The sequence below is a fragment of the Lissotriton vulgaris genome, chromosome 3_1, assembly GCF_964263255.1.
Source record: "Lissotriton vulgaris chromosome 3_1, aLisVul1.2, whole genome shotgun sequence".
Lineage (NCBI taxonomy): Eukaryota > Metazoa > Chordata > Amphibia > Caudata > Salamandridae > Lissotriton > Lissotriton vulgaris.
This window is the reverse complement of record NC_141689.1, coordinates 40714809-40737447: the sequence shown is the minus strand read 5'-3', so window position 1 is coordinate 40737447 and position 22639 is coordinate 40714809. Positions and strand designations below refer to the sequence as shown.

Below are 22639 nucleotides of genomic sequence, written 5' to 3'. Positions count from 1 at the left end.
ATCTCCGCTTTTTTGGCTTTAAAAGCCAAGAAAGCGGAGATAAAATTATCTCCCTATTACCTAGCTGTCGCTAACACCAGTTAGCGACAGCTAGTTGGAGATAGCGACCATCTTGGGCCCCACTTTGCATGTCACTGATATTTATCACTAATCGAAACAAAAGGGGGATGATGGACGGAGCGTTTGAGCAAACCAAACACTCACCCCCAGTCAACTGATCTGGGTTTAATCCATCACCATTCTTTAGCTCACTCAGCCACCCCAGGTCAGACATGGCCATATGCAAATCAGTCTGACCCTGTGCCTCATGGGAACAGTCCAGCCCGAACTGCCAAGCCATGTCTTCCCTGGACCAGAAACAAGCATCCTGGGACCGGTTTCGGATTCATAATCCTCATCAGCCAGGCTATCTTGAATCTAGTGGCCAAGTGAGCAAGGGACTCACGTCTGAGCATACCCTGCCAACTTAGGGCGAACAAAGCGAAACAAAAGGGGGATGATGGATGGAGCATTTGAGCAAATCAAACACTCACCCCCAGTCAACTGATCTGGGTTTAATCCATCACCATTCTTTAGCTCACTCAGGCACCCCAGGTCAGACATAGCCATATGCAAATCAGTCTGACCCTGTGCCTCATGGGAACAGTCTAGCCCGAACTGCCAAGCCATGTCTTCCCTGGACCGGAAACAAGCATCCTGGAACCGGTTTCGGATTCATAATCCTCATCAGCCAGGCTATCTTGAATCCAGTGGCCAAGTGAGCAAGGGACTCACGTCTGAGCATACCCTGCCAATTTAGGGCGAACAAAGCGAAACAAAAGGGGGATGATGGATGGAGCATTTGAGCAAATCAAACACTCACCCCCAGTCAACTGATCTGGGTTTAATCCATCACCATTCTTTAGCTCACTCAGCCACCCCAGGTCACCCCAGAACGGTGATGGATTAAACCCAGATCTTTTGACTGGGTGTGAGTGTTTGATTGATTCAGATGCTCCGTCCATCACCACCCCCTTTTGTATCGATTTTGGCCGCCATAAGTGTGGCAGGGTATGCTCAGACGTGAGTCCCTTGCTCACTTTGCCACTGGATTCAAGCAAGCCGGGCTGAAGACTGCTGTAATGCCAGAAACCGGTCCTCGGAAGCTTGTTTCCGGTTCAGGGAAGACATGGCTTGGCAGTTCGGGCTGGACTGTTCCCATGAGGCACAGGGTCAGACTGATTTGCATATAGCCATGTCTGAACTGGGGTGGCAGAGTGGGCCAAAGAACGGTGATGGATTAAACCCAGATCTTTTGACTGGGTGTGAGTGTTTGATTGATTCAGATGCTCCGTCCATCACCACCCCCTTTTGTACCGCTTTTGGCCACTATAAGTGTGGCAGGGTATGCTCAGACGTGAGTCCCTTGCTCACTTTGCCACTGGATTCAAGCAAGCCGGGCTGAAGACGGCTGTAATGCCAGAAACCGGTCCTCTGGAGCTTGTTTCCGGTCCAGGGAAGACATGGCTTGGCAGTTCGGGCTGGACTGTTCCCATGAGGCACAGGATCAGACTGATTTGCATATAGCCATGTCTGAACTGGGGTGGCAGAGTGAGCTAAAGAACGGTAATGGAATAAACCCAGATCTTTTGACTGGGTGTGAATGTTTGATTGATTCAGATGCTCCGTCCATCACCACCCCCTTTTGTACCATATTTATCACTAATGACATGCAAAGTGGGCGTGCCAAGATGTTAGCGACTGGAAACAGTCGCTAACATCACTATCTCCTATTACCAACTTTTGGAGATATTCGCTCTAAGCGCGAATATCTCCAAAAGCTAACACCTGCCCTGAGCAGTTCTTAGCCATGCTATCCAATGGGAGGTGGATAACATGGCTAAGAGCATTATCTCGGTAATGCATGAATATTGCTGACTTTTCAGCGATATTCATGCATTGCGGCCGATTTTTATCGCATTTGCGATAAACCTTGGTAATACCAAGGTTTATTTGCGATAAAAATCGCCGCAGCTCAGCAGTGTATTTTTGTCTCTAACCAAGCAATAGCGATAATTATCGCTATTGCCTGGTAATATGCCCCAGTGTGCATAGAGTCCAGTGGATCCCCAGAGGTATAACAGAGGCTAAGGTAAATGATACAAAATGATTAAAAAGGCTCTGTCAGTGGAAATTCTACTATCAGAGACAGTCGACCTGGCTGATTTACTTGGGGTGAAAGTTACAGTAAACAGCTCATGTTGGGTGGTGCTAGCGGTTTACCGCCCTCCCAATGCAACCCCAATATTCCAGGACCTATTTGACCCCATTATATCAGACCTCTGCACCCGCTACTCGAAAATTCTAGTCACAGGAGACTTCAACTTGCACTGGGATAAACCCCACTGGGACTCACCTACGCGTTACTTGGACACCCTGATGTCAGCGTTAAATTTTAAACAACTCGTGAAGGTCCCCACGCATACCAAAGGTCACACCCTTGACCTGGTGTGGACTACAGATCCGTCCCTAACACTGAAAGAGGTAGCCCCATGTATCTGGTCTGATCATTATTTAATATCCTGCGAGATACGTATCAAGGGCCAAATAATTAAGCCAACATCGGAGGTCAAGAAAATTCGCAAATGGGCAGAGGTTGACTTGAGGACCCTGACCAAGGTATTTTTGCCTAGAGACTGCCCTCCGAGCTTAGATCATAGTCTGGATCAGCAATACGCGGATCTAACGCGATGCTTGACACTAGCTATTGATCAGATAGCACCAATGAAAATGAAGCTGATAAAAGGTCCGGGTAAGGATGCCCCATGGTTCACGCCAGCACTGAGGGACCACAAAAAGAAACTCAGAGCCCTAGAAAGAGGCTGGAGGAAAACTAAACAGGACTCAGCCAGGAACCTCTACCGAACCTCTTTGAACGCATATAAAAAACATATCACTCTTGCCAAAGCCAAATATTATGAATCCCATCTAAGTAAGGCAGCCAACGTGCAGAAAGAGACCTTTAAGATCCTGTCGGAGTTGACTAAAAAACCGGACAGTGTTCAGTCCCCCATAAACTGCAATTCCTTTCAGGGATACTTCCTGGAGAAAGTAAGAACCATTATCCAGGACATAAAAAGTGGGATGTCTAACGGGATGGTCATACCTATAGGCCCTCGTAAATCAACTGACTGTTCTATCACACTGTTTCCAGAGATTGACACCCTGAGTCTGCAGCAGTTGATGGATAGAATCAAGTCTGGATCTCCAGAGGATCCTTGCCCACCTAAAGTCTTTCAGGCAGCCCGTCCCCTATTGGAGGAGCATGTCATCTCCCTCCTAAATAGGTCTTTGAAAACAGGACAACTACCAGCAGAACTCAAGGAAGCGCGTGTAAGACCGTTGCTAAAAAAAACAGGTGCAGACCCCGCAATATTAAAAAATTACAGGCCGATCTCTCAGTTACCATTCCTCTCTAAAGTACTGGTACAACATGTACTAAAATCCCTGTCCATGTACTTGGAGTCTCATTCCCTGCTTCACGAACGACAAGCAGGGTTTCGAGCACATCACAGCACCGAGTTGGTGATGCTCTCGGTGCTGGATGAACTGAGAGGCTTGGCTGACGGTAAAAAACCGAGCGCCCTGATTCTGCTAGATCTTTCAGCGGCGTTCGATACCGTCAGCCATGCGTTGTTGCTGGAAAGACTGAGTGATTTTGGCATCAAAGGCCTGGCCTTTAGTTGGTTGCAGTCATTTCTGTCAGGAAGGACACAAAGAATACAAATTGGAGAAGAAGCCTCCGCAGTGGGAAAGTTAGAATGTGGGGTGCCTCAGGGCTCGGCCCTATCCCCACTGCTGTTTAATTTATACCTGCAGCCTCTGATTGCCTCCCTGGCGAGTATGGGCTGCACAGTATACAATTATGCGGATGACACGCAGCTGCTGCTGAGTGTCGACAATACAAGTGCCGCTCAACTCCACACTCAGAATATCTTGAGATACACGGTCCAGTGGATGACAGGAAACCTCCTAAAAATCAACCCAGATAAGACTGAGGTCCTGGTGATTCCATCCGCCACCTCACCATGGTGTGATCTCTACTGGCCCGCAGAGCTAGGCCCGGCCCCAAAACCCAGCCTGAACGTGAAGAGCCTGGGGATCAAATTGGACTGTGACCTCTCTATGGTCAACCAAATTTCCTCAGTGGTGGGCAGTTGCACTAATATTAACCGACAGCTACGGAAATTAGTACCCATCATTCCCCAATCTATGCTACGTTCCATTGTCGCAGCCACCGTGATCTCAAGAATAGATTACGGAAACGCCCTCTACCTTGGCCTACCAAAAACTCCGACAAATAGGTTACAGGTGGTGATGAACGACGCTGCTCGTCTCATTTTCAGATTGCCAAGATGAACTAAAGCATCCCCTCTGTTACAGAGTCTCCATTGGCTCCCCATCAAGGAACGAGCGGAATTTAAAAGTCTGTGTATAGCCCACAAAGCCATTTATGGTATGGCGCCCGCATACATTAAAGACCGTTTGGCAGTGTACAGCCCAAAGAGAGTTCTCAGATCTTCAGACTCTCAACTATTGGTCTGCCCTCGGTATAAACTTGCCACCAAGGGCGGAAGAGCCTTTTCGGTGCTGGTCCCTCAGCTATGGAACGCACTACCTGAGCCACTGCGCAGGGAAGAGAATCTCCTACGCTTTAGAAAGGGGTTGAAAACGCTGCTGTTTAGGAGGTCCTTGTGAGCCATCTAGGCTAGTGGTTGCCTTTCTGTATTGTTAAAGTTGTTGTTTTACCATCGATTCCCGAGCGCTTAGAGGCCTGCAGGTGATTGAGCGCACTATAAATCAAAAATAACAATAACAATAACAATAACAATAACTCTCTTTTGCGGTAGTGTGGTTGAGAAGTCAGGCTTATCAGAGTGTAGTGTTAAGCATTTGTTATATACACTCAGGCAAGAAATGATGTCACACACTCAACAGATGGAATCCAGACCAATTGCTTGTTTAAAAGTTGTTATTTTGTGATTATATTTCTAGAACCAGCTTAGCAGCAGGTAAGTGATACTTTCAATACAATAATACTTTTCAAGGTATGGTGTGCACTGGTTTTGTAGAAGCATTCAAGTTTTTTTGTATTAGAGTAGATTAGAATAGTTGCTATTAGTTTAGATTACTTTCCAGTTACTTTACTAGCTTAGGGTAAAACAAACTAATAACACAGTTTAGGCATTACAGTACATCAGTAAGCAGGTTAACTCATTTGAAGACACTGCAGGCATATTTACAAGAAAATGGCGAAGCATGGCATTAGGCACAAAATGCTGACGCCCCAATCTGCCATTCTGAAAACACAGCAATGTGTCATATTTAGAAAGATACGGCACAACCCAAGGACATGTGTGTGTGTAAAATGCAACTTTCAAAAATGCAATTTTGTGCATGTTTGTAAGTTTTAGAAGTCCAACTTCATGCTAATTTACCTCTTCCAAATTGCGAATTCGCAATTCTGAAATGATCATGCATTGCAATTAAGAAATCTCAAATTGTGATTTCTTAAATGCAATCGCAATTTTAGAAATCGCAACATAATTGCGATTTCTAAAATTGCGAACATAGCAAAAAAGCTTCATGCATCCCAAATCAATGAATTGCATTCGCAAACGGCCGAATTTTGCGATTTGCACCGTTTGCGAATGCAATTCAGTTTGATGCATGTGGGCAATAGTTCCTGGGAATCTAGTTAGCAGTGACCCAGGGCACACAAAGAGAAGTTGGCATCAGGTATCTAGCAAAAAGTTAGGAGGTAACCATGCAAAAAGGTGCACTCTCCTACACTCTGTGACTAATGGTTTGGTCTACTTATGCTTAGTGTGAAAGGTGCTATGAGTCGGGGCAACTCGATAGTATTTATTTGTCCTTCCTCTCTTTCTTTCACATTTGCAGCTTGGCCTGGAGCGGTTCCACGGTGTTGGGGTTCTGGGCTTTAACTCCCCAGAGTGGTTCATTGCAGATGTAGGAGCCATCATGGCGGGGTAAGTGGTGTGGCTCACTGGGGGAAGTAGTGTGGCTCACTGGGGGAAGTAGTGTGGCTCACTGGTTAGAGGCGGCAGACCCCAGAGCAGAGGACGGCCCGTGACCAGGGTTCGATTCCCGGCGCGGCAGGTTTCTGGACCAGGGTCAGCGGACTCGATAATTCTCTCGCCTCGGTGCCCACTCTGATCAGCGATCACACTCGGCAACTCTGGGCATTAGCTTGCCTCATCTTCACTAACGGCCCCACCAGACTGCCGGGGATGCCTGGTCTCACCCTGGAGATACCCATTAAGGGACCATCTCTCAGGGAAGCCAGGAAGGGTTTCGCAGCGGTCGAAGCGCCTTGGGACCCTACGGGTAAGTAGTGCGCTATATAAATGCCAATACATTTACATACATTTACAGTGCCTGATCTATTCTTTACTTAAGGCTTCAAGTGTTCCATTTTTACAGATAAATACAGGCAGAAAACAATCTATTTTCCTGCCTGTATTCATTTTTAAATATGAAAAAACTGCAAACATAGGCTTTCTTTTGGAGGATTCTTCATTCTGTCAGTCATGTGCGCTAGGTCAATAACGGTGTAGACTGACAGGAGATTAAAAAAATTAAAAGAGATTTCCTAACGAAGCTTAAATAACTGCAGCAGTTGAGCTGTTTTAGCTACTCTGTGATGCAAATGATTTCGGATGACGGCATTGTAATGTAAAAGGCTATAACTCATTAGACATTCATGCATGACTAAACATTTGTCAGTTAAATAAATTTGGCAATGTAAGGATTTTAACTTCACTTTTTATAGTAAGCCCAAAATAAATATGGATAAATGCATATAAAATTAGCAAAAATAAATTTGAATAAATAGAGAGGGAAAAGCCCAAAAAAGCCATAAAACATAGCTCTACATTTTAATACATCAGCGTTCTTTACCCCTCTCCCATACAGAACTCTACCACAAACAAGGTCAACTTTAATTTGTTAATGTATCCAACTTCCCTTGGGCATGCCTGTGTCTTCATGCGTTACCACATTCGAGCCAAATCTAAAGATTTTGCCTAGTCCTTTGTTTTGTTTTAAGTTAGTGTCTTATCTATGTGTGCGTGTATGTGTAAACATGTATGTGGACATGTATTTGTGACATGTATGCAAACACATTTAAAAAAAACTTCCTGCAGTGAAAAAAAAAACTAACTAGTTTCTGTGTACAATGGATTTATGAGACAAAGAACTCGATGTGTGATGATGCAGCAAACTTTCATGATGTAAATTAGTCCCTCATACATTGCAATGTAAAGTCCACCATAGGAGTCTGAATGATGCATCAAACAGCCAATAGACTGAGGTGAGAGACAAGTCTCTTATATGTTTTTTTTTTAATCATGTTTAACTGTTGGGGCTGAACACCAGGGGGCATATGCATCAAAGGATACATTTGCGATTCTCAAATAGCGATTTTTAGAGAATCGCTATTTGAGAATCACAAAACGCTATGTATGTAGGATTTGCAAATAATGTTGCAAATCCTACATATTCCTTAATTGCGAATCGCAAATTGCGATTCGCAATTAAGGAATACCTCCCCCTTCATTCTTATAAGCCTAGAGGCCCATAGGAATGAATGGAAGACATTCTCAATTTGCGATTCTCAATTAGAGAATCGCAAATTGAGAATGCGATTTCAAGGGTGCCATGGTGTCAAAAGGACACCCTGTTGCACACCTGAAATGTACATGTGTGCACATGTGGCACACATACATGCCCTTAGCGCACATACATGCCCTAAGGGCATGTATGTGCGCCACATGGCACTTTGAAAAATGCAAAAAAGTACATTTTTCAAAAAAATTGTAAATTACCACCAACTTGAAGTTGGTAGTAATTTGTGATTTCTTAAGGAGAAATCACACAACTTGGGTGCTTTTTACATCACATGTAAGGAATCGCAAATTGCGATTCTGTAAATGCTTTTGCAAAATAAGGAATCGCAAATTTTGGGATGATACATCTCAAAAGTGCTTTTTCCCGTTCGCAAACGGCCAATTCTGAGATTCGACAGCTTGCGAACGGGAAATGGGCTTCATACATATGCCACTAGGTCTCATAGACAGCAGCACTATTAGGCCACACCTACAAAGCAGATGACCACTGTAAACTGGTCTAACCTGGTGTCCCTTCGCTTCAGTGCAAAAGAACCCTTCAAAACAAGCAGCAGTGTTCAAAATAGTCATCCAATCCAATTCGGCTCTTTATTAATATTCTTCTTGCCTTAAACCTTCACATCCTTTCTGTTTTAGGTACATATTACTAGTTTATTCTGAACATACGATGGCCCAAGTTGTGCAGAGTATTTCCAGATGCTCCCCTTAAAGCTCTGAGTATACTTACAGGATGACTCTATAACAGTAGACTAGCCTACATGCCAAACAACAAATGTGCGTTTCCAATCGGATTGATATTCTTTTAACTAAATTTACCACTTTCCTGCCTCAAAGCTCTTTAATTAGTGCTCAATCTAACATCTTGAAGAATTACAGGAGCATTCCCAGCTGATCCCTATGGGAATTCCCAACTGATCCCTACCCCATGAACAGTCCCACCTGATCCCTATGAGCATTACATCTTAAAAAAAGCAGAGCCTTACTGGCTGGTCTCTATGAACATTCCCGGCTGATCCCTAAGAAAATGTCCACCTGATCCCAATGAGCAATACGTCTTTAACAAATATAGGAGCATTCCCAGCTGTTTCCTAGGAGTATTGCTGGAGCATCGACTCAAAATCAATGTAAAACGAATTATAGTCAGAATCATAGCAATAAAGACTTTTAAATACCTTAATTGTGCACTGGACTGAAACTCATTACCCTATGATCTTGTATATGTAAGGACGTGTTATTAACTGTGCTGTTTTTCTGAAAGATGTTGCTCACTTCACCACTCAATGGCAGAAGTTAGTTATTGTTAGAATTGACAGAAGGAGAGAGGACACATTTTTAAAACTGAAATGGCTACAAGAACAATTGAAGTTCTTGATTTACAGAGTTAAAGGAGAGTTCTTACAAATAATGGAAATCCTATGATATACTCACCACTACTTTCTCCTCAAGTTTTTGAAAGACTGTGATATTTATTTATCTACAAACTTGTTGAAAAAGTGTCTTTCTGCTGCCAGCCACATTTGTTCACAAGCACATTAAAACTAGGTCTACACAAAGCCAGTAGACACCTGATACTTGCACAGCCAGGCAGGGGGGGGAGGCACTGTGTAAAAGACGTGCTGCGTGCTACCTTGACTCATTTTGCCTTGAACCTGGAAGGTGTTGTCGCTTGGGAATGTCATTAGAGAGAAACTGAATAGTGAAGACGGCAACACTGATGTTCTCTCCTGTGCTACATGAGCAGCTTATCAAATGAAAATCATGGATTTCAGACTGTTTCTCTCTTTTGTTTCCAGAGGTTTTCCTGCTGGAATTTACACCACAAGCTCAGCGGAGGCCTGCCAGTATGTGGCCAGCAACAGTGAAGCCAACGTACTTGTGGTCGAGAATCATCGTCAACTGGAAAAAATCCTACAGGTGAGTTGACCACTTTACCTCATTCTCATGCAGCATCATAGACAATAAGACATGATTTGCAGGGATTACAAGTGCCATAAGGAAAATTTGGGGACTCTCACAGTGGTCACCCCAACCTTTTATATCTTATCATTCAGTAGATGATACTTTCACAAAAGGGAAAGGTCATTCTTAGAATGCCATCTCATGGCAAAGAGATCAAAATTAACTATTTGACCAATAGCACATTCTCTTCTCTGACAATCTACCGTAAACTTGAGTAGCAGCACCAAGCTCTTCCTTTACTGGAGCATGATACAAAGCTCCGCCAGTCAGACCTCTGGTTAAGAGAGTGGCCTAACAAATACCAACCAACTCGTACAACAGATTAGAGGATATTGTGGAAAGGGCGACCTGTTTTCTAACGTTCATGAATTATATCCAACAAATCAGTTAAAGGGAGTGTTTTTTATAAAAGAAACTGCATTTATAAGGTAAACCAGGAGACATCACCTATTCCTAGCAGCAAGACATTTTGTGCAAGTGCATCAAGTAAGGTTGAACCAGCAGAACCCCCTCCACTCTAAGGTATCTTGAGGGTATATTCTTGGGGTTGAAGTAAAAGGAATGTAAATACTTGAGCAATGAAAGGAACACTTGGGCCAACAAGCTCTGCTGTACAATTCCTGGTGTAAATACTTGCTGAGTGCCAATCCAGTGGGGGAAGACATTTGCTTCATCTACAAGCAACTGACAAAGGTACGTTTATATCGAAATGCAACTCTCTCAAAGAGAACATATAAGGTAAATGCCCATGTATGAAACTATAAACATTGCAATGTGAGGGATGATGTAATACACCAATTGTGCTGTTGCAGTGTGTACAAATAAATATTTTCCATTTGGGAATACAAAAACACGGACTCTGTGATCCCTTAAAAACCTCCATTACTGCATTTCCGGCAAATCAGAGGGGTCATAAATTGCAATCCACCTAATCAATATTCATTAAGCAGGTTAACTTACAATCTCATTTTGAATGAATAATTTGTGATGCATCCTATTAAAGAAGAAACCTCTTTGTAAATAGCATCACTCTTGCAAATCGGTGGAAAGGAATCTTATATCCGACTCCTAGTATTAACATTACGCATCCCCTCCTCCTTCCTTTTCAAGAAACATTGGGCCTCATTTATGAAAAGTGACGCGTCGCTGCGTGAAAACAGAGATGCGTCACTTTTCACTGCGCCCTCCTTGCGACACCAATGATGCGTCATATTTACAGTATGACGCATCATGGCGCAAGGAGTTACAGATACCTCAGTATTTCTGACTTATCTGTATGGCGCAAAAGTGACTCATTGCTGGAGTGTCTCACAAAAGTGACGCAACTCCAGCAATGTGTCCTTTCACATGGGGAAAGCCCCATGTGAAAGGGCCTGTGTCAGTCTTACGCCTGCTGTGAGGCAGGCATAAGAAATTGACGCATTTGAGTCCTAGAAGTGGCGCAGTGAAATCTCATAGATTTCACTGCATCACTTCTATGACCCTTTCTTGCGTCAGAACGCCCCCCTTGCATACATTATACCTGGTGTAGGTATAATGTAGCGCAGGGGTTTACAAAGTGAAGCATCTACCTGGATGCGTCACTTTGTAAATATGGTGCAACAAGACACATTTTTTACGCTGCTGGTGAGTCACAAAAATTGATGCATTGGCAGCGTAAAAGTGACCCACGGCCTCATAAATGAGGCCCATTGTTTTCACTGTGCACCATTCACCCAAATCGCCTCGTTTATACTGACCCAATGCATGTAGTCCACATCTAAAAGCCACTTCGCTAATCAACACTGCAATATGTGGTGTCTAGGTTTGTGTGTAGAGTCAAGTTCTTCCACATTGGCAGTGACACCCAAGAATGGATAAAAGACCAAGAGACCAGCTACTTAAAGTCTATGGTCCTCATTACCAGTTGGCCTTCATCGCATGAGGTAGTCATCACAAATGAAACACGTTGTTTGAAATTTACATGCAGATGTGTGATTATTCCACTATTTACCACACATTAGTATTCTGATAAATGTTGACAGATTAGACCTGGCGTATATTTAACACAAAATTTCAGATATGTGTGGAAAATTGAATTACCGCACAGTTCGAGATTTATCAGCCGACTTGTAATGAGGACCGATGTGTCTTCTATCAAGCATCCTCTATCTTGTATGATGGTTCTAGTAGGACCCATCCAAGCCCAGAGGCTTGCCTTGGTTTCTGTCCCCAGAGGGATGGCATCTGCTTCTGTATCCTCTGAAACCGAAGAGCCTGTCAGGCTAGTATGTACTGGATTCCTCGGATGAGCTATGATGTGATCTATACCATGTCAGCTGCATCAACTCGGCAGTACAGAGGTGCTACAGTAAGCATGGTGGTGGCAGGCATCCTAATGAGATCTCAGTAGTGCTTAAACAGTTTAATCTTTCCTTGTAAGCAAGTGCAGAAAAGAGGCCACGTTTTACTGAGAGTCAATGAAAGAGTTCTACGTAGATAAAAATTCCCAAACAAGAGAAATGTAGTCAGCTGGTTATCAATCTCTTACTCAGTACCTAGATGGCTAAACTATAATTAAGGGCCAGAGATATGAAGTTCTAATATAATAGGTCTGAGCTCTGAAGTGGGATCATCTTTCACCAAAACGTCCTTCTGCTCAACCACCGCCTCTAGCCGGGCAGGCGGTGGTTAAGATGTCAGTCCACATCACCTTGCAAATCTAGTGCAACGGTTGGCGCTGTAGTGGGTACCATCTTCGGGGGTTTAGAGTCATCATATCGATATTTAAATATCGATATGCTATAATATCGATGTTTAAATATCGATGTGACACAATATCGACCTGCAAGAATATCATCGACCAGAATATCGATAGGCAGGTAAGAAATATTGTTTTTGTTAATATCGAAGTATGTAATATCGTTAGTCAAAATATTGTTGTTAATAATATCAAAATTTACGTTAGTGTTCTGTATTTTAGTATATGTGTTAAAAGTATAGTTTATTTTTCTAATGTAGGTTTGAAATTTTTAGAAGTAATTAATTTCATGTTAAGTAATTTTAGCGTATTTTAGTTCCGTAGTGGGTTGTGGGTTTATAGGGGAATAGGGTGGGAAGTATTTTAATTATAATATCTTAATACCTTTTTTTTAAAATTATTAATTTTAAAGAAATTAAATATTGCATTTTTGTTCCGTAGCGGGTTGTGCGTTTATAAGGGAATAGGGTGGGAAGTAATTTAATTAAAACTAATTCATTAATTGTGTTAATTTGTTGATAATTAGTTATTCATTGGTTATTAATAATTAATAATTAATTGGTAAATATGTTACTTGTGTTATTTTTTTAGGAGTCGTTTGTGGGTTTATAGGGGAGTAGGGTGGGAAGTAATTTAATTATAATCAATCAATTAATAATTGTATTAATTCATATTTATGTATTTAATATTTTATGTTGTTAATTGTGTTAAATATGTTGTTATTAATTAGTTAATTAGATATTCAGTATTAATAATTATTTGGTAAATATCTTAATTGTGTTATTTTTTAAAGAGAGGGTTGTGGGTTTATAGGGGGTAGGGTGGGAAGTAATTTAATTATAATTAATTAAATAATAATTTGTATTATTTGCTATTTGTGTATTTAATATTTCATATTGTTAATTGTATTAAATAATGTTATTTATTAATTATTAATTGGTTATTAATTATTAATGATTAATTGGTAAATATGTAACTTTTGCCCATTTTTTAATGAGCGAGTTGTGTATTTAGAGGGAAGTAGTGTGGCAAGTAATAAAAAATTAGTATAATTTTACATTTTTCCAGAGAATATTTTTGTATTGTTTTATAGTTTTAATAGTATGAATTAATTTATTACTGTTTTTATTTTTTTTGTATATTGTTATTAGTTAATTAATTAATTAATTAATTGTTATGCAATTATGTTAATTGTGTCATGTTTTACAATAGTGGTGGTGTTATTTATAGGGGAACTTGGTGAGAGGTAAATTATTTTGTATTATTTAAGTATTTGTTCATTAATGTTAATTATTTTGCTGGAGTGGGAATAGGCAACTATTCACCTCCGCTAACCAACACTTTCCCTATTTTTGCAACTGTCAGAGTGGGAATAGTATTTTATCCCCTCCACTATCTAACACCTTCACTACTGTTGCACTCGGTGGAGTGGGAATAGTAAATCATTCCCCTCTGCTATTCAACACTTTCCCTACTGTTGCACTTGCTGGAGGGAGAATAGTAAATTATTCCCCTCCGCTATCCTACACTTTCCCTGCTGTTGCATGGTTGGAGTGGGACTAGTAATTTTATCCCCTGCGCTGTCCAACACTTTCCCTCCTGTTGCACCCTGTGCAGTGGGAATTGTAAATTATTCCCCTCCACTATCTAACACTTTCCCCACTGTTGCACTCCGTGGTCGACCCCTCTGAGACCTGAGGGCTGACAAAGGCTCGCCTCTGGTGTGCCCCGGGTTGCATTCCTTTTGTAATCTGTTGTCGCTCTTGTTTTTCTCTACCCACTGCTTATTTCTTTGGTCTCTTGGCGCTCCCTGTGTGCCCCTGGCCCTTTGTGTCCCCCCCGCTCCCCGCTTCCCGCCTCTGCTCCCCGCCCCCTTTTTTCTTCTGCCCGCCCATTGGCCGCCCCGCTCCCGCCTCCCAGCTGCCCCTCTCTCCCACTTGGCCTCTTAAGGAGGTCGCGCGGCGCAGGTGAGCGTGACCTGACCCCAAGTCGCTCCCTACGCCGCTCGACCCCTCTGAGACCTGAGGGCTGACGAAGGCTCGCCTCTGGTGTGCCCCAGGTTGCTTTCCTTTTGTAGTCTGTTGTCGCTCTTGTTTTTCTCTACCCACTGCTTATTTTTTTGGTCTCTTGGCGCTCCTTGTGCGCCCCTGCCCCTCTTTGCCCCCCCACTCCCCGCCGCTGCTCACCCCACGGCCCGCCCGCTTTTTCCTTCTGACTGCCCATTGGCCGCCCAGCTCCCGCCTCCCAGCTGCCGCTCCCTCCTGCTTCGCCTCTTATGGAGGCTGCGCGGTGGGCGCACAGCGGCCGCGCGCAGTGGGCGCGCCAAAGGAAAGCCCGTCTGCGCCCGTCCGCCGCTGGACCGCGCCCAGCGCCAGAACCCCTGGCCCCAGCCGAAGCCAGGGCACCCGACTGAGATACGACACCGCCACCCTCATCGCACTCAACACCGGACGACCTGCCGCCTGCCACCAAGCCACCCTGAGGTGCACCCACGGACCCTTCACCTACCAAGGCTGCAAATTCACCTGCCTCCAAACCGGCCCCCCACCCACCGAACACAGCAACGACAACAACAACCACCTCAAGTGCATCCTCCTCAACACCCACTCCGTCCACAAACACGCTGTCGAACTCTGGGAATTCCTTGATACAACAGCACCAGACGTCGCCTTCCTCTCGGAAACCTGGATGAACGCCTCCTCTGGCCACGACATCGCCATAGCCATCCCGGATGGCTACAAAATCACCTGAAGGACCACATCAACAAAACTGGAGTAGGAATCGCCATCATCTACAGGAACACCATCAGCGTCACGATCAATGCCGAAGACGCACTCACCGCCGCCGAACACCTACACTTCCAGATCCACACCGACCCCAGACCACGCTCAGAGGAACACTCATCTACAGACCCTCGGGCCCACGGACACAATTCACTGAAACCATCGCCGACTTCATCAGCCCGCCCGCCCTAGCCTCACCAGAGTACATCCTCCTAGGGGACCTGAACATCCACCTAGAGAAAAACAGCGACAACAACACCATCACCCTGCTCGACAACCTGGCCAACCTCGGACTCAAGCAACTGGTGGACACACCCACCCACCCCGCTGGCCACACGCTCGACACCATCTTCTCCGCCAGCAACCACGTCTCCTTCAGCCACTCCACTGGACTACACTGGACCGACCATTGCTGCATCCACTTCACCTTCAAGAAGACCACATCCCACCACCACATGCTACAGATCCCCTGTAGATGCTGGAGCAAAGTCACCACAGACCAGCTGACCACATCGCTAAGCCAGAACCCACCTGGCGACACCCCTGACACCAACGACGCAGCACACAATCTCGCACAGTGGATCACCAACTGCGCCAACGACCTCGCTCCACTGAAGAAAACCCCAGGCAAAACCAGCAACAGAAAAACCTCATGGTTCACAGACACCCTCAAAATTGCAGTGAAATCATGCCGAACCCTCGAAAAAGCTTGGCGCCACAAACAACATCAGAAAACATGACAGCCCTCAAGAACGCCACCCAGAAATACCACCAGATGATCCGCACCACCAAAAGGACATCGTTCAAAAAACAGCTGGACAACAACACCCTCAACAGCAAGGAACTCTTCAGCATTGTCAAAGAGCTCTCCAACCCCAGCGCCAGCAACAACGACGTCACACCATCGCAAGACCTATGCAACTTCCTCGCCTCGTTTTACCATCGCAAATATACACGACAGCTTCGGACCCTAGACTCCGCCCCCAGCCCCAAACCAACGACCCCCACCACCAGCCTCAGCGCATGGACCCCCATCAGCACTGAAGACACCACCCACGTCATGAACACCATCCACTCTGGCTCCCCCTCTGACCCATGCCCTCATCATACCTTCAACAAAGCTGACACCATCATCATCATCGCACCCCACCTCCGGAACGTCATCAACAGCTCCTTCACCTCAGCCACCTTCCCTGAAAGCTGGAAACACGCAGAAATCAACGCCCTGCTGAAGAAACCAACAGCGGACCCTGAAGACCTCAAGAACTTCCGCGGCATCTCTCTTCCCCCCTTCCTGGCTAAAGTCATCAAGAAGACCGTCAATAAACAACTGACTGCATTCCTCGAAACAAACAACTTGATCGACCCATCCCAGTCCGGATTTTGAGCCAACCACAGCACCGAGACTGCCCTCATCGCTGCCACCGATGACATCAGGACCCTGATGGACAACGGAGAGACAGCCGGTCTCATCCTCCTGGACCTCTCGGCAGCCTTTGACAACGTCTGCCACCCCACCCTAATAACCCACCTATACAACCCTGGGATCCAAGGAAAGGCCCTGGACTGGATCACATTGTTCCTCTCCAACAGAACCCAGAGAGTCCGCCTCCCTCTCTTCCGCTCCGGGGCCACCAAGATCATCTGCAGCGTACCCCAAGGCCCCACACTCAGCCCAACCCTCTTCAATATCTACATGAGCCCCCTAGCCACCATTGCACGCAAACACAACATAAACATCATCTCCTACGCCGACGACACCCAACTGGTACTCTCCTTCACCAAAGTCCCACTCACCGCCAAAACCAACTTGCAGGACGGAATGAAAGATGTCGCAGAATGGATGAAGCACAGCCGTCTGAAGCTCAACTCGGACAAGACGGAGGTCCTCATCCTCGGACAATCCCCATCCACCTGGGACGACTCCTGGTGGCCCACAACGCTGGGCACCGCACCGACACCCACGCACCACGCACGCAACCTGGGATTCATCCTGGACTCTTCATTCACGATGACCAAGCAAGTCAACACAGTCTCGTCTTCATGCTTCAACACCCTGCGCATGCTCCGAAAGATCTTCCAATGGATCCCCACCGAAACCAGAAAGACGGTCACCCAGACCCTCATCACCAGCCGACTGGACTACTGGAACACCCTATAAGCAGGAACCACAGCCATACTTCAAAAACGCCTTCAGCGCAAACAGAACGCCTCCGTACGACTCATCCTCAACATCCCTCGCCACAGCCAGATATATGCCCACCAGAGAGACCTGCACTGGCTCCCCGTCAGCAAGAGGATCACGTTCAGGCTGCTCACCCACGCACACAAAGTGCTCCACAACATGGGCCCTGAATACCTCAACAACCGCCTCTCGTTCTACACCCCCACCCGCCAACTCCGCTCCAGCAGCCTCGCCCTCGCCCCACGGATTCGCATAACCACCACCGGAGGAAGATCGTTCTCCTACCTGACAGCTAAGACATGAAACTCCCTCCCCGGACACCTACGACTGACCCAGGACCTGGTTATTGGAGAAATAGCGTCACCACCCCTCCCCCCCCAGCGCCTTGGGACCCCCACGGGTGAGTAGCGCGCTCTACAAATGTATTGATTGATTGATTGATTGGAGTTGGCATAGTGCATTTTTTCCCTCCACTATCCATCACTTTCCCTACTGTTGCACTTGCTGGAGTGGGAATAAGAATTGTATTCCCTCCACTATCGAACACTTTCCCTACTGTTGCACTATGTGGAGTGGAAATAGTAAACTATTCCCCCTCCGCTATCCAACACTTTCCCTACTGTTGCACTCCGTGGAGTTGGAATAGTTAATTATTCTCCTCTTCTATCCAACACTTTCCCTACTGTCGCACTTGGTGGAGTGGGAATAGTAATTGTATCCCCTCGGCTATCCAACACATTCCCTACTGTTGCAGTTGCTGGAGTGGGAATAGTAAATTATTCCTCCCTGCTGTCCAACACTTTCCCTACTGTTGCATTCCCTGGAGTAGGAATAGTAAATGATTCACTTCCGCTATCCAACACTTTCCATACTGTTGCACTTGCTGGAGTGGGAACAGTAATTTTTCCCTCTGCTTTCCAACACTTTCCCTACTGTTGCAGTTGCTAGAGTTAGAATAGTAAATTATTCCCCTCCACTATCAAACACTTTCTCTACTGTTGCACTTGCTGGAGTGGGAATAGTCATTTTATCACCTCCGCTATCCAACACTTTTCCTACTGTTGCACTCGCTGGAGAGGGAATAGTAATTTTATCTCCTCCGCTATCCAACACTTTCCTTACTGTTGCACTCTGTGGAGTGGGAATAGTAAATTATTCCTCCCTGCTATCCAACACTTTCCATACTGTTGCATTCCCTGGAGTAGGAATAGTAAATGATTCACTTCCGCTATCCAACACTTTCCCTACTGTTGCACTTGCTGGAGTGGGAACAGTAATTTTTTTCCCTCTGCTTTCCAACACGTTTCCTACTGTTGCAGTCCCTGGAGTTGGAATAGTAAATTATTCCCCTCCGCTATCCATCACTTTCCCTACTGTTGCACTTGCTGGTGGGGGACTAGTAAATTATTCCTCACCTCTATCCAACACTTTCCCTACTGTTGCACTCCTTGGAGTGGGAATAGTAATTGTATGCCCTACGCTATCCAATATTTTCCTTCTGTTTTAGTTAATGAAGTGTACAATGTTATTTTAAACATAAATATTTATTTTATTCTTCTATTTTATTATATATATAATTTATTTTTATATTGATCTCACAGTTTTATATATATATATATATATGTATTTATAATTTTTAATATGTTTGTAACATTTTATAATGTAATCAAATACTTATTTATTATTATTATTAAGTAAATATATACTTTTTATATATGTATGTTTAATTTTTTTTATAATACATTTATAATTTATACCTTTTTAACATTTTTAAATAATTCCAACTGTTTTTATTAATTATATTTATTAGTTAAGCTATTTTATATTATTTTTTAGACATTTAAAAAAAACGATATTTTGAACAACAATATTTTTTGGTTTCAATATTTGGGTACTTACCTTTGTAGAGATTGGATGTTAATATTTTGTCCAACGATATTCTGGACACAATATTCTGGTAGGTTGATTTTGTTGTTGTAGATATTATGTCAGTGATCCATCTTGGGGAGTCTCACCTACATCCTGTGCCTCTTCACAGCCTCCTATTGTTCCAAAGGAGGCTTCCTTTTCTGAATGTATTACATGTCCTTGAGGACTGGTATCAGTGCTTTCCTCTCTAGGAAGTCTTAACAAATTGTTAAAATGGTAAAAGATCATATTCATCCAACATTAGTTACCCCATTGTCCATTTACTCTCTGTATGGAGTGACAGGGATGTGTGAGATATTTCTGAGAATCAAAGAGGTTGTGTCCCATAACTAAGGGTCTGATTTACATGTGGGTGGTAAGGAGTATCCTTACTGCCAACATAATGGTCCTCTCGCCCTATTTAAATGCCGGTGGACCATACTCTGTCACCGCCATGGACAAACCTTTCTGACGGCCTGATGTAGTAAGAGCCATCAGAGAAATGGCTATATGTCTGCTCACCCAATCACGATGGACCGTCATACAGCCATTTTGTTAATGTATGTCACCGCCAGGTAAACCCTCAAGTGAGGGTCAGTAAAATGTTAATAATGGTTATCCCACTATGAGAATTGACTCCCATAGTGAGGGGATCCTACATTTTTTTTTTTTATTTGGTGCAATGCTCATGCAGCCCTGCACCAAACCGCAAAACGCATTGGCAGGACCACTGTGACGGCAGTTCCTGCTAATGCATTATAAATGACCACGCAGTTGGCAGGCATTTATACATTTTAGAGAAGTGAAGTCAAGTCAAAAAACGTATATAGCGCACTGCATACCCAGAGGGTCTCAAGGCGCTTGAGGAAGGGGGGGGAGATTTATTTATCGAACATCCAGGTTTTAAGCTGTTTTCTGAAGGTTAGGTGGTTTTGAGTAAGGCGGAGGTGGATGGGAAGGGAATTCCAGGTTTTGGCCGTTAAGTAGGAGAAGGATCTTCCCCCCATGGTGGCTTTGTGGATGCGCGGAACAGCGGTGAGGGCTTGGTTGGACGAACGTAGCTGGCGGGTGGGGGTGTAAAAGGAAAGGTGCGTGTTGAGGCAATCGGGACCGAGTTCGTAGAGGGCTTTGTGTGCGTGGGTGAGGAGACGGAACGTTATCCTCTTGTTGACGGGGAGCCAGTGAAGGTCTTTCAGGTGATCGGAAATGTGGTCTGAGCGGGGGATGTCTAGTATGAGTCTGGCTGAAGCGTTTTGGATGCGTTGGAGTTTTTTCTGAAGTTTTGCGGTGGTACCGGCGTACAGGGTGTTTCCGTAGTCCAGTCGGCTTGTGACCAGTGCGTGGGTGACCGTTTTTCTTGTTTTGGCGGGGAACACAGCACATTGTACTGGTTTGTCAAGTACCAGGCCTATTCTGGCCACACCAGGTACATTTCCCTTAATCCTCAGACAATGCGACCATCCAGAGGGGGGAAAATAGGTGATATCCCATGAATCTATCCCATAACTGCTTGTAAGGGATCTGTGTTACGAACAGACATTACCGCCTGTATTTCGTGGGTTGCCATCAAACTTTCCCAGTGTAATCACATACGAGAAACCTTGATTAACATAGTAGCTTTCACTAGAAGCCAAGCTGGTGCAGAGTATATGCAAAAATGTAGCACCAAATATCAAAATCAATGTGTTGATCATGAACAAATAGGAAGTGAACAATATAAATAGAGACAACATGTTATTCTGTATCATTTCCTGTCCTGTCTCTTACTGTTTCATCACATTGCAGCTTGATTACTTTGTTAATATTTAAGTGTGTGTCTTGTTTAGGTCCAGGACCAGCTCCCACATCTCAAGGCTATTGTGCAATACCAAGATGAGCTGAAGCAGAAGGGGCCCAACCTGTACACGGTAAGGCAGCACCAGACTCCGCCTGCGATCTCTTCTCTGGCTACCAAACATAGCGCAGTATCGAGAGAACCTGCCTAAAGGAATACAGGATGTTCATGACCGGCCCTTCCAATGATACAGTAACCACAACCACTTTAGGATAGGATGTCTTTAAGAAAATGGGTTACTGGTTGAGGGAAGTGGTGTGTAAAGTGTTTATGCAGCACTTCAAACAGTAATAAAGTGAAAATACAACACAAAGAAAATACAACACTGATTTTGAAGAATAGAACAATGTAAAAATTAAAATAACACCAAAACAACAAAAATCGAATAAGTTAAACCGATATGCGGGTTTAAATATTTCAGGGAAAATAGTGCCAAAAAGCACACAGCGTCAACTGTGGATACCTGGTCGCGCTGGACTTGGACACTGCAGGCGGCAGCACCCGTTTCCCCTGCCAATGCTGCCAATGACATTACTAACACAACTAGTGGTCATCACACTCCTACAAGTGTGACAATTCAGACTATTCCAGGCCACCCAAAGCTATAATTTAGGTGTAAGTGACATGTATTATTCTTTTTTAATGTATATTGACATAATGAACACTGCTGTTGTGCTCACCCCAAAATTAGACAGACAGTGCTAGCATGTGGTGGACTGTCACTAGAACTGCTGCTGAAATTTAAGTGCCAGTTCCGAGCACCAGAAACCTCTGGCTCAAATTAAGCACAGATGGTCATTGCCAGCAGTGCGAAGGGGCACAAATGTTTCTAAGTTCATGTTTAAAAACTCACTTTTGATAAATATTTCCCAATGCAGTGATCCATTCTGACGTAGAACGGTGAAACGCTTTTGAATGTTAGATAAATACACTTTTTAAATAATATATTTGTATTTAGGTTTTCCAGGTCATATACCATATGTAACATTCTCCTTGAGTAATATCTTGCCTGCTACCTTTGAAATGAGTAAAAGAATATATTATTCTTCTCATTATGAAGTAAAAGTTCATTCAGCTGCTTGCCTCATGGTACTTAAGCACAAACTATATATACTTATATTTGTGTAGATCTCTGCCCACACTGTGGAGTTTCCAGGTGTGGAGACCTCTACACACAGGAGTATAAGGAGTGCAGAGTCGTAAAACTCTGTATGTAGTTTGTGTAAACACAACTAGTAAACTAACTATTAAGTGTAAGTTTAACTTTGAGAACCAGGCCGCAAGCACTCTCTCTTCCTCTCTGAGTGTCTCATGAAAAGTGTTTCTTCTTACTGACTACTCTTCTGTCTACAGTGGAAAGAGTTCATGCAGCTGGGATCATCTGTTCCTGATGCAGAATTAGACGACATCATTGCCTCCCAGAAGGCCAATCAGTGCTGCACCCTGATCTACACTTCCGGGACAACAGGCCAGCCGAAGGGCGTGATGGTGAGCCATGACAATGTGAGTACCACTTTTGGAAAACACTCCTGGCTGAGGCCA

General features: G+C 44.3%; 1 protein-coding gene across 1 annotated transcript in view; it reads left to right on the top strand.

The window, feature by feature from the left end:
• Positions 1–22639, top strand: part of LOC147725892 (long-chain-fatty-acid--CoA ligase ACSBG2-like) — a 144527-nt gene that overhangs the window by 26291 nt on the left and 95597 nt on the right. Inside the window, exons 3-6 of the mRNA XM_086963383.1 lie at positions 5941–6029; positions 9482–9602; positions 21090–21170; positions 22451–22600. Coding sequence (XP_086819509.1) covers positions 5941–6029; positions 9482–9602; positions 21090–21170; positions 22451–22600 — 441 coding nt within the window. The remainder of the gene's footprint in view (positions 1–5940; positions 6030–9481; positions 9603–21089; positions 21171–22450; positions 22601–22639) is intronic.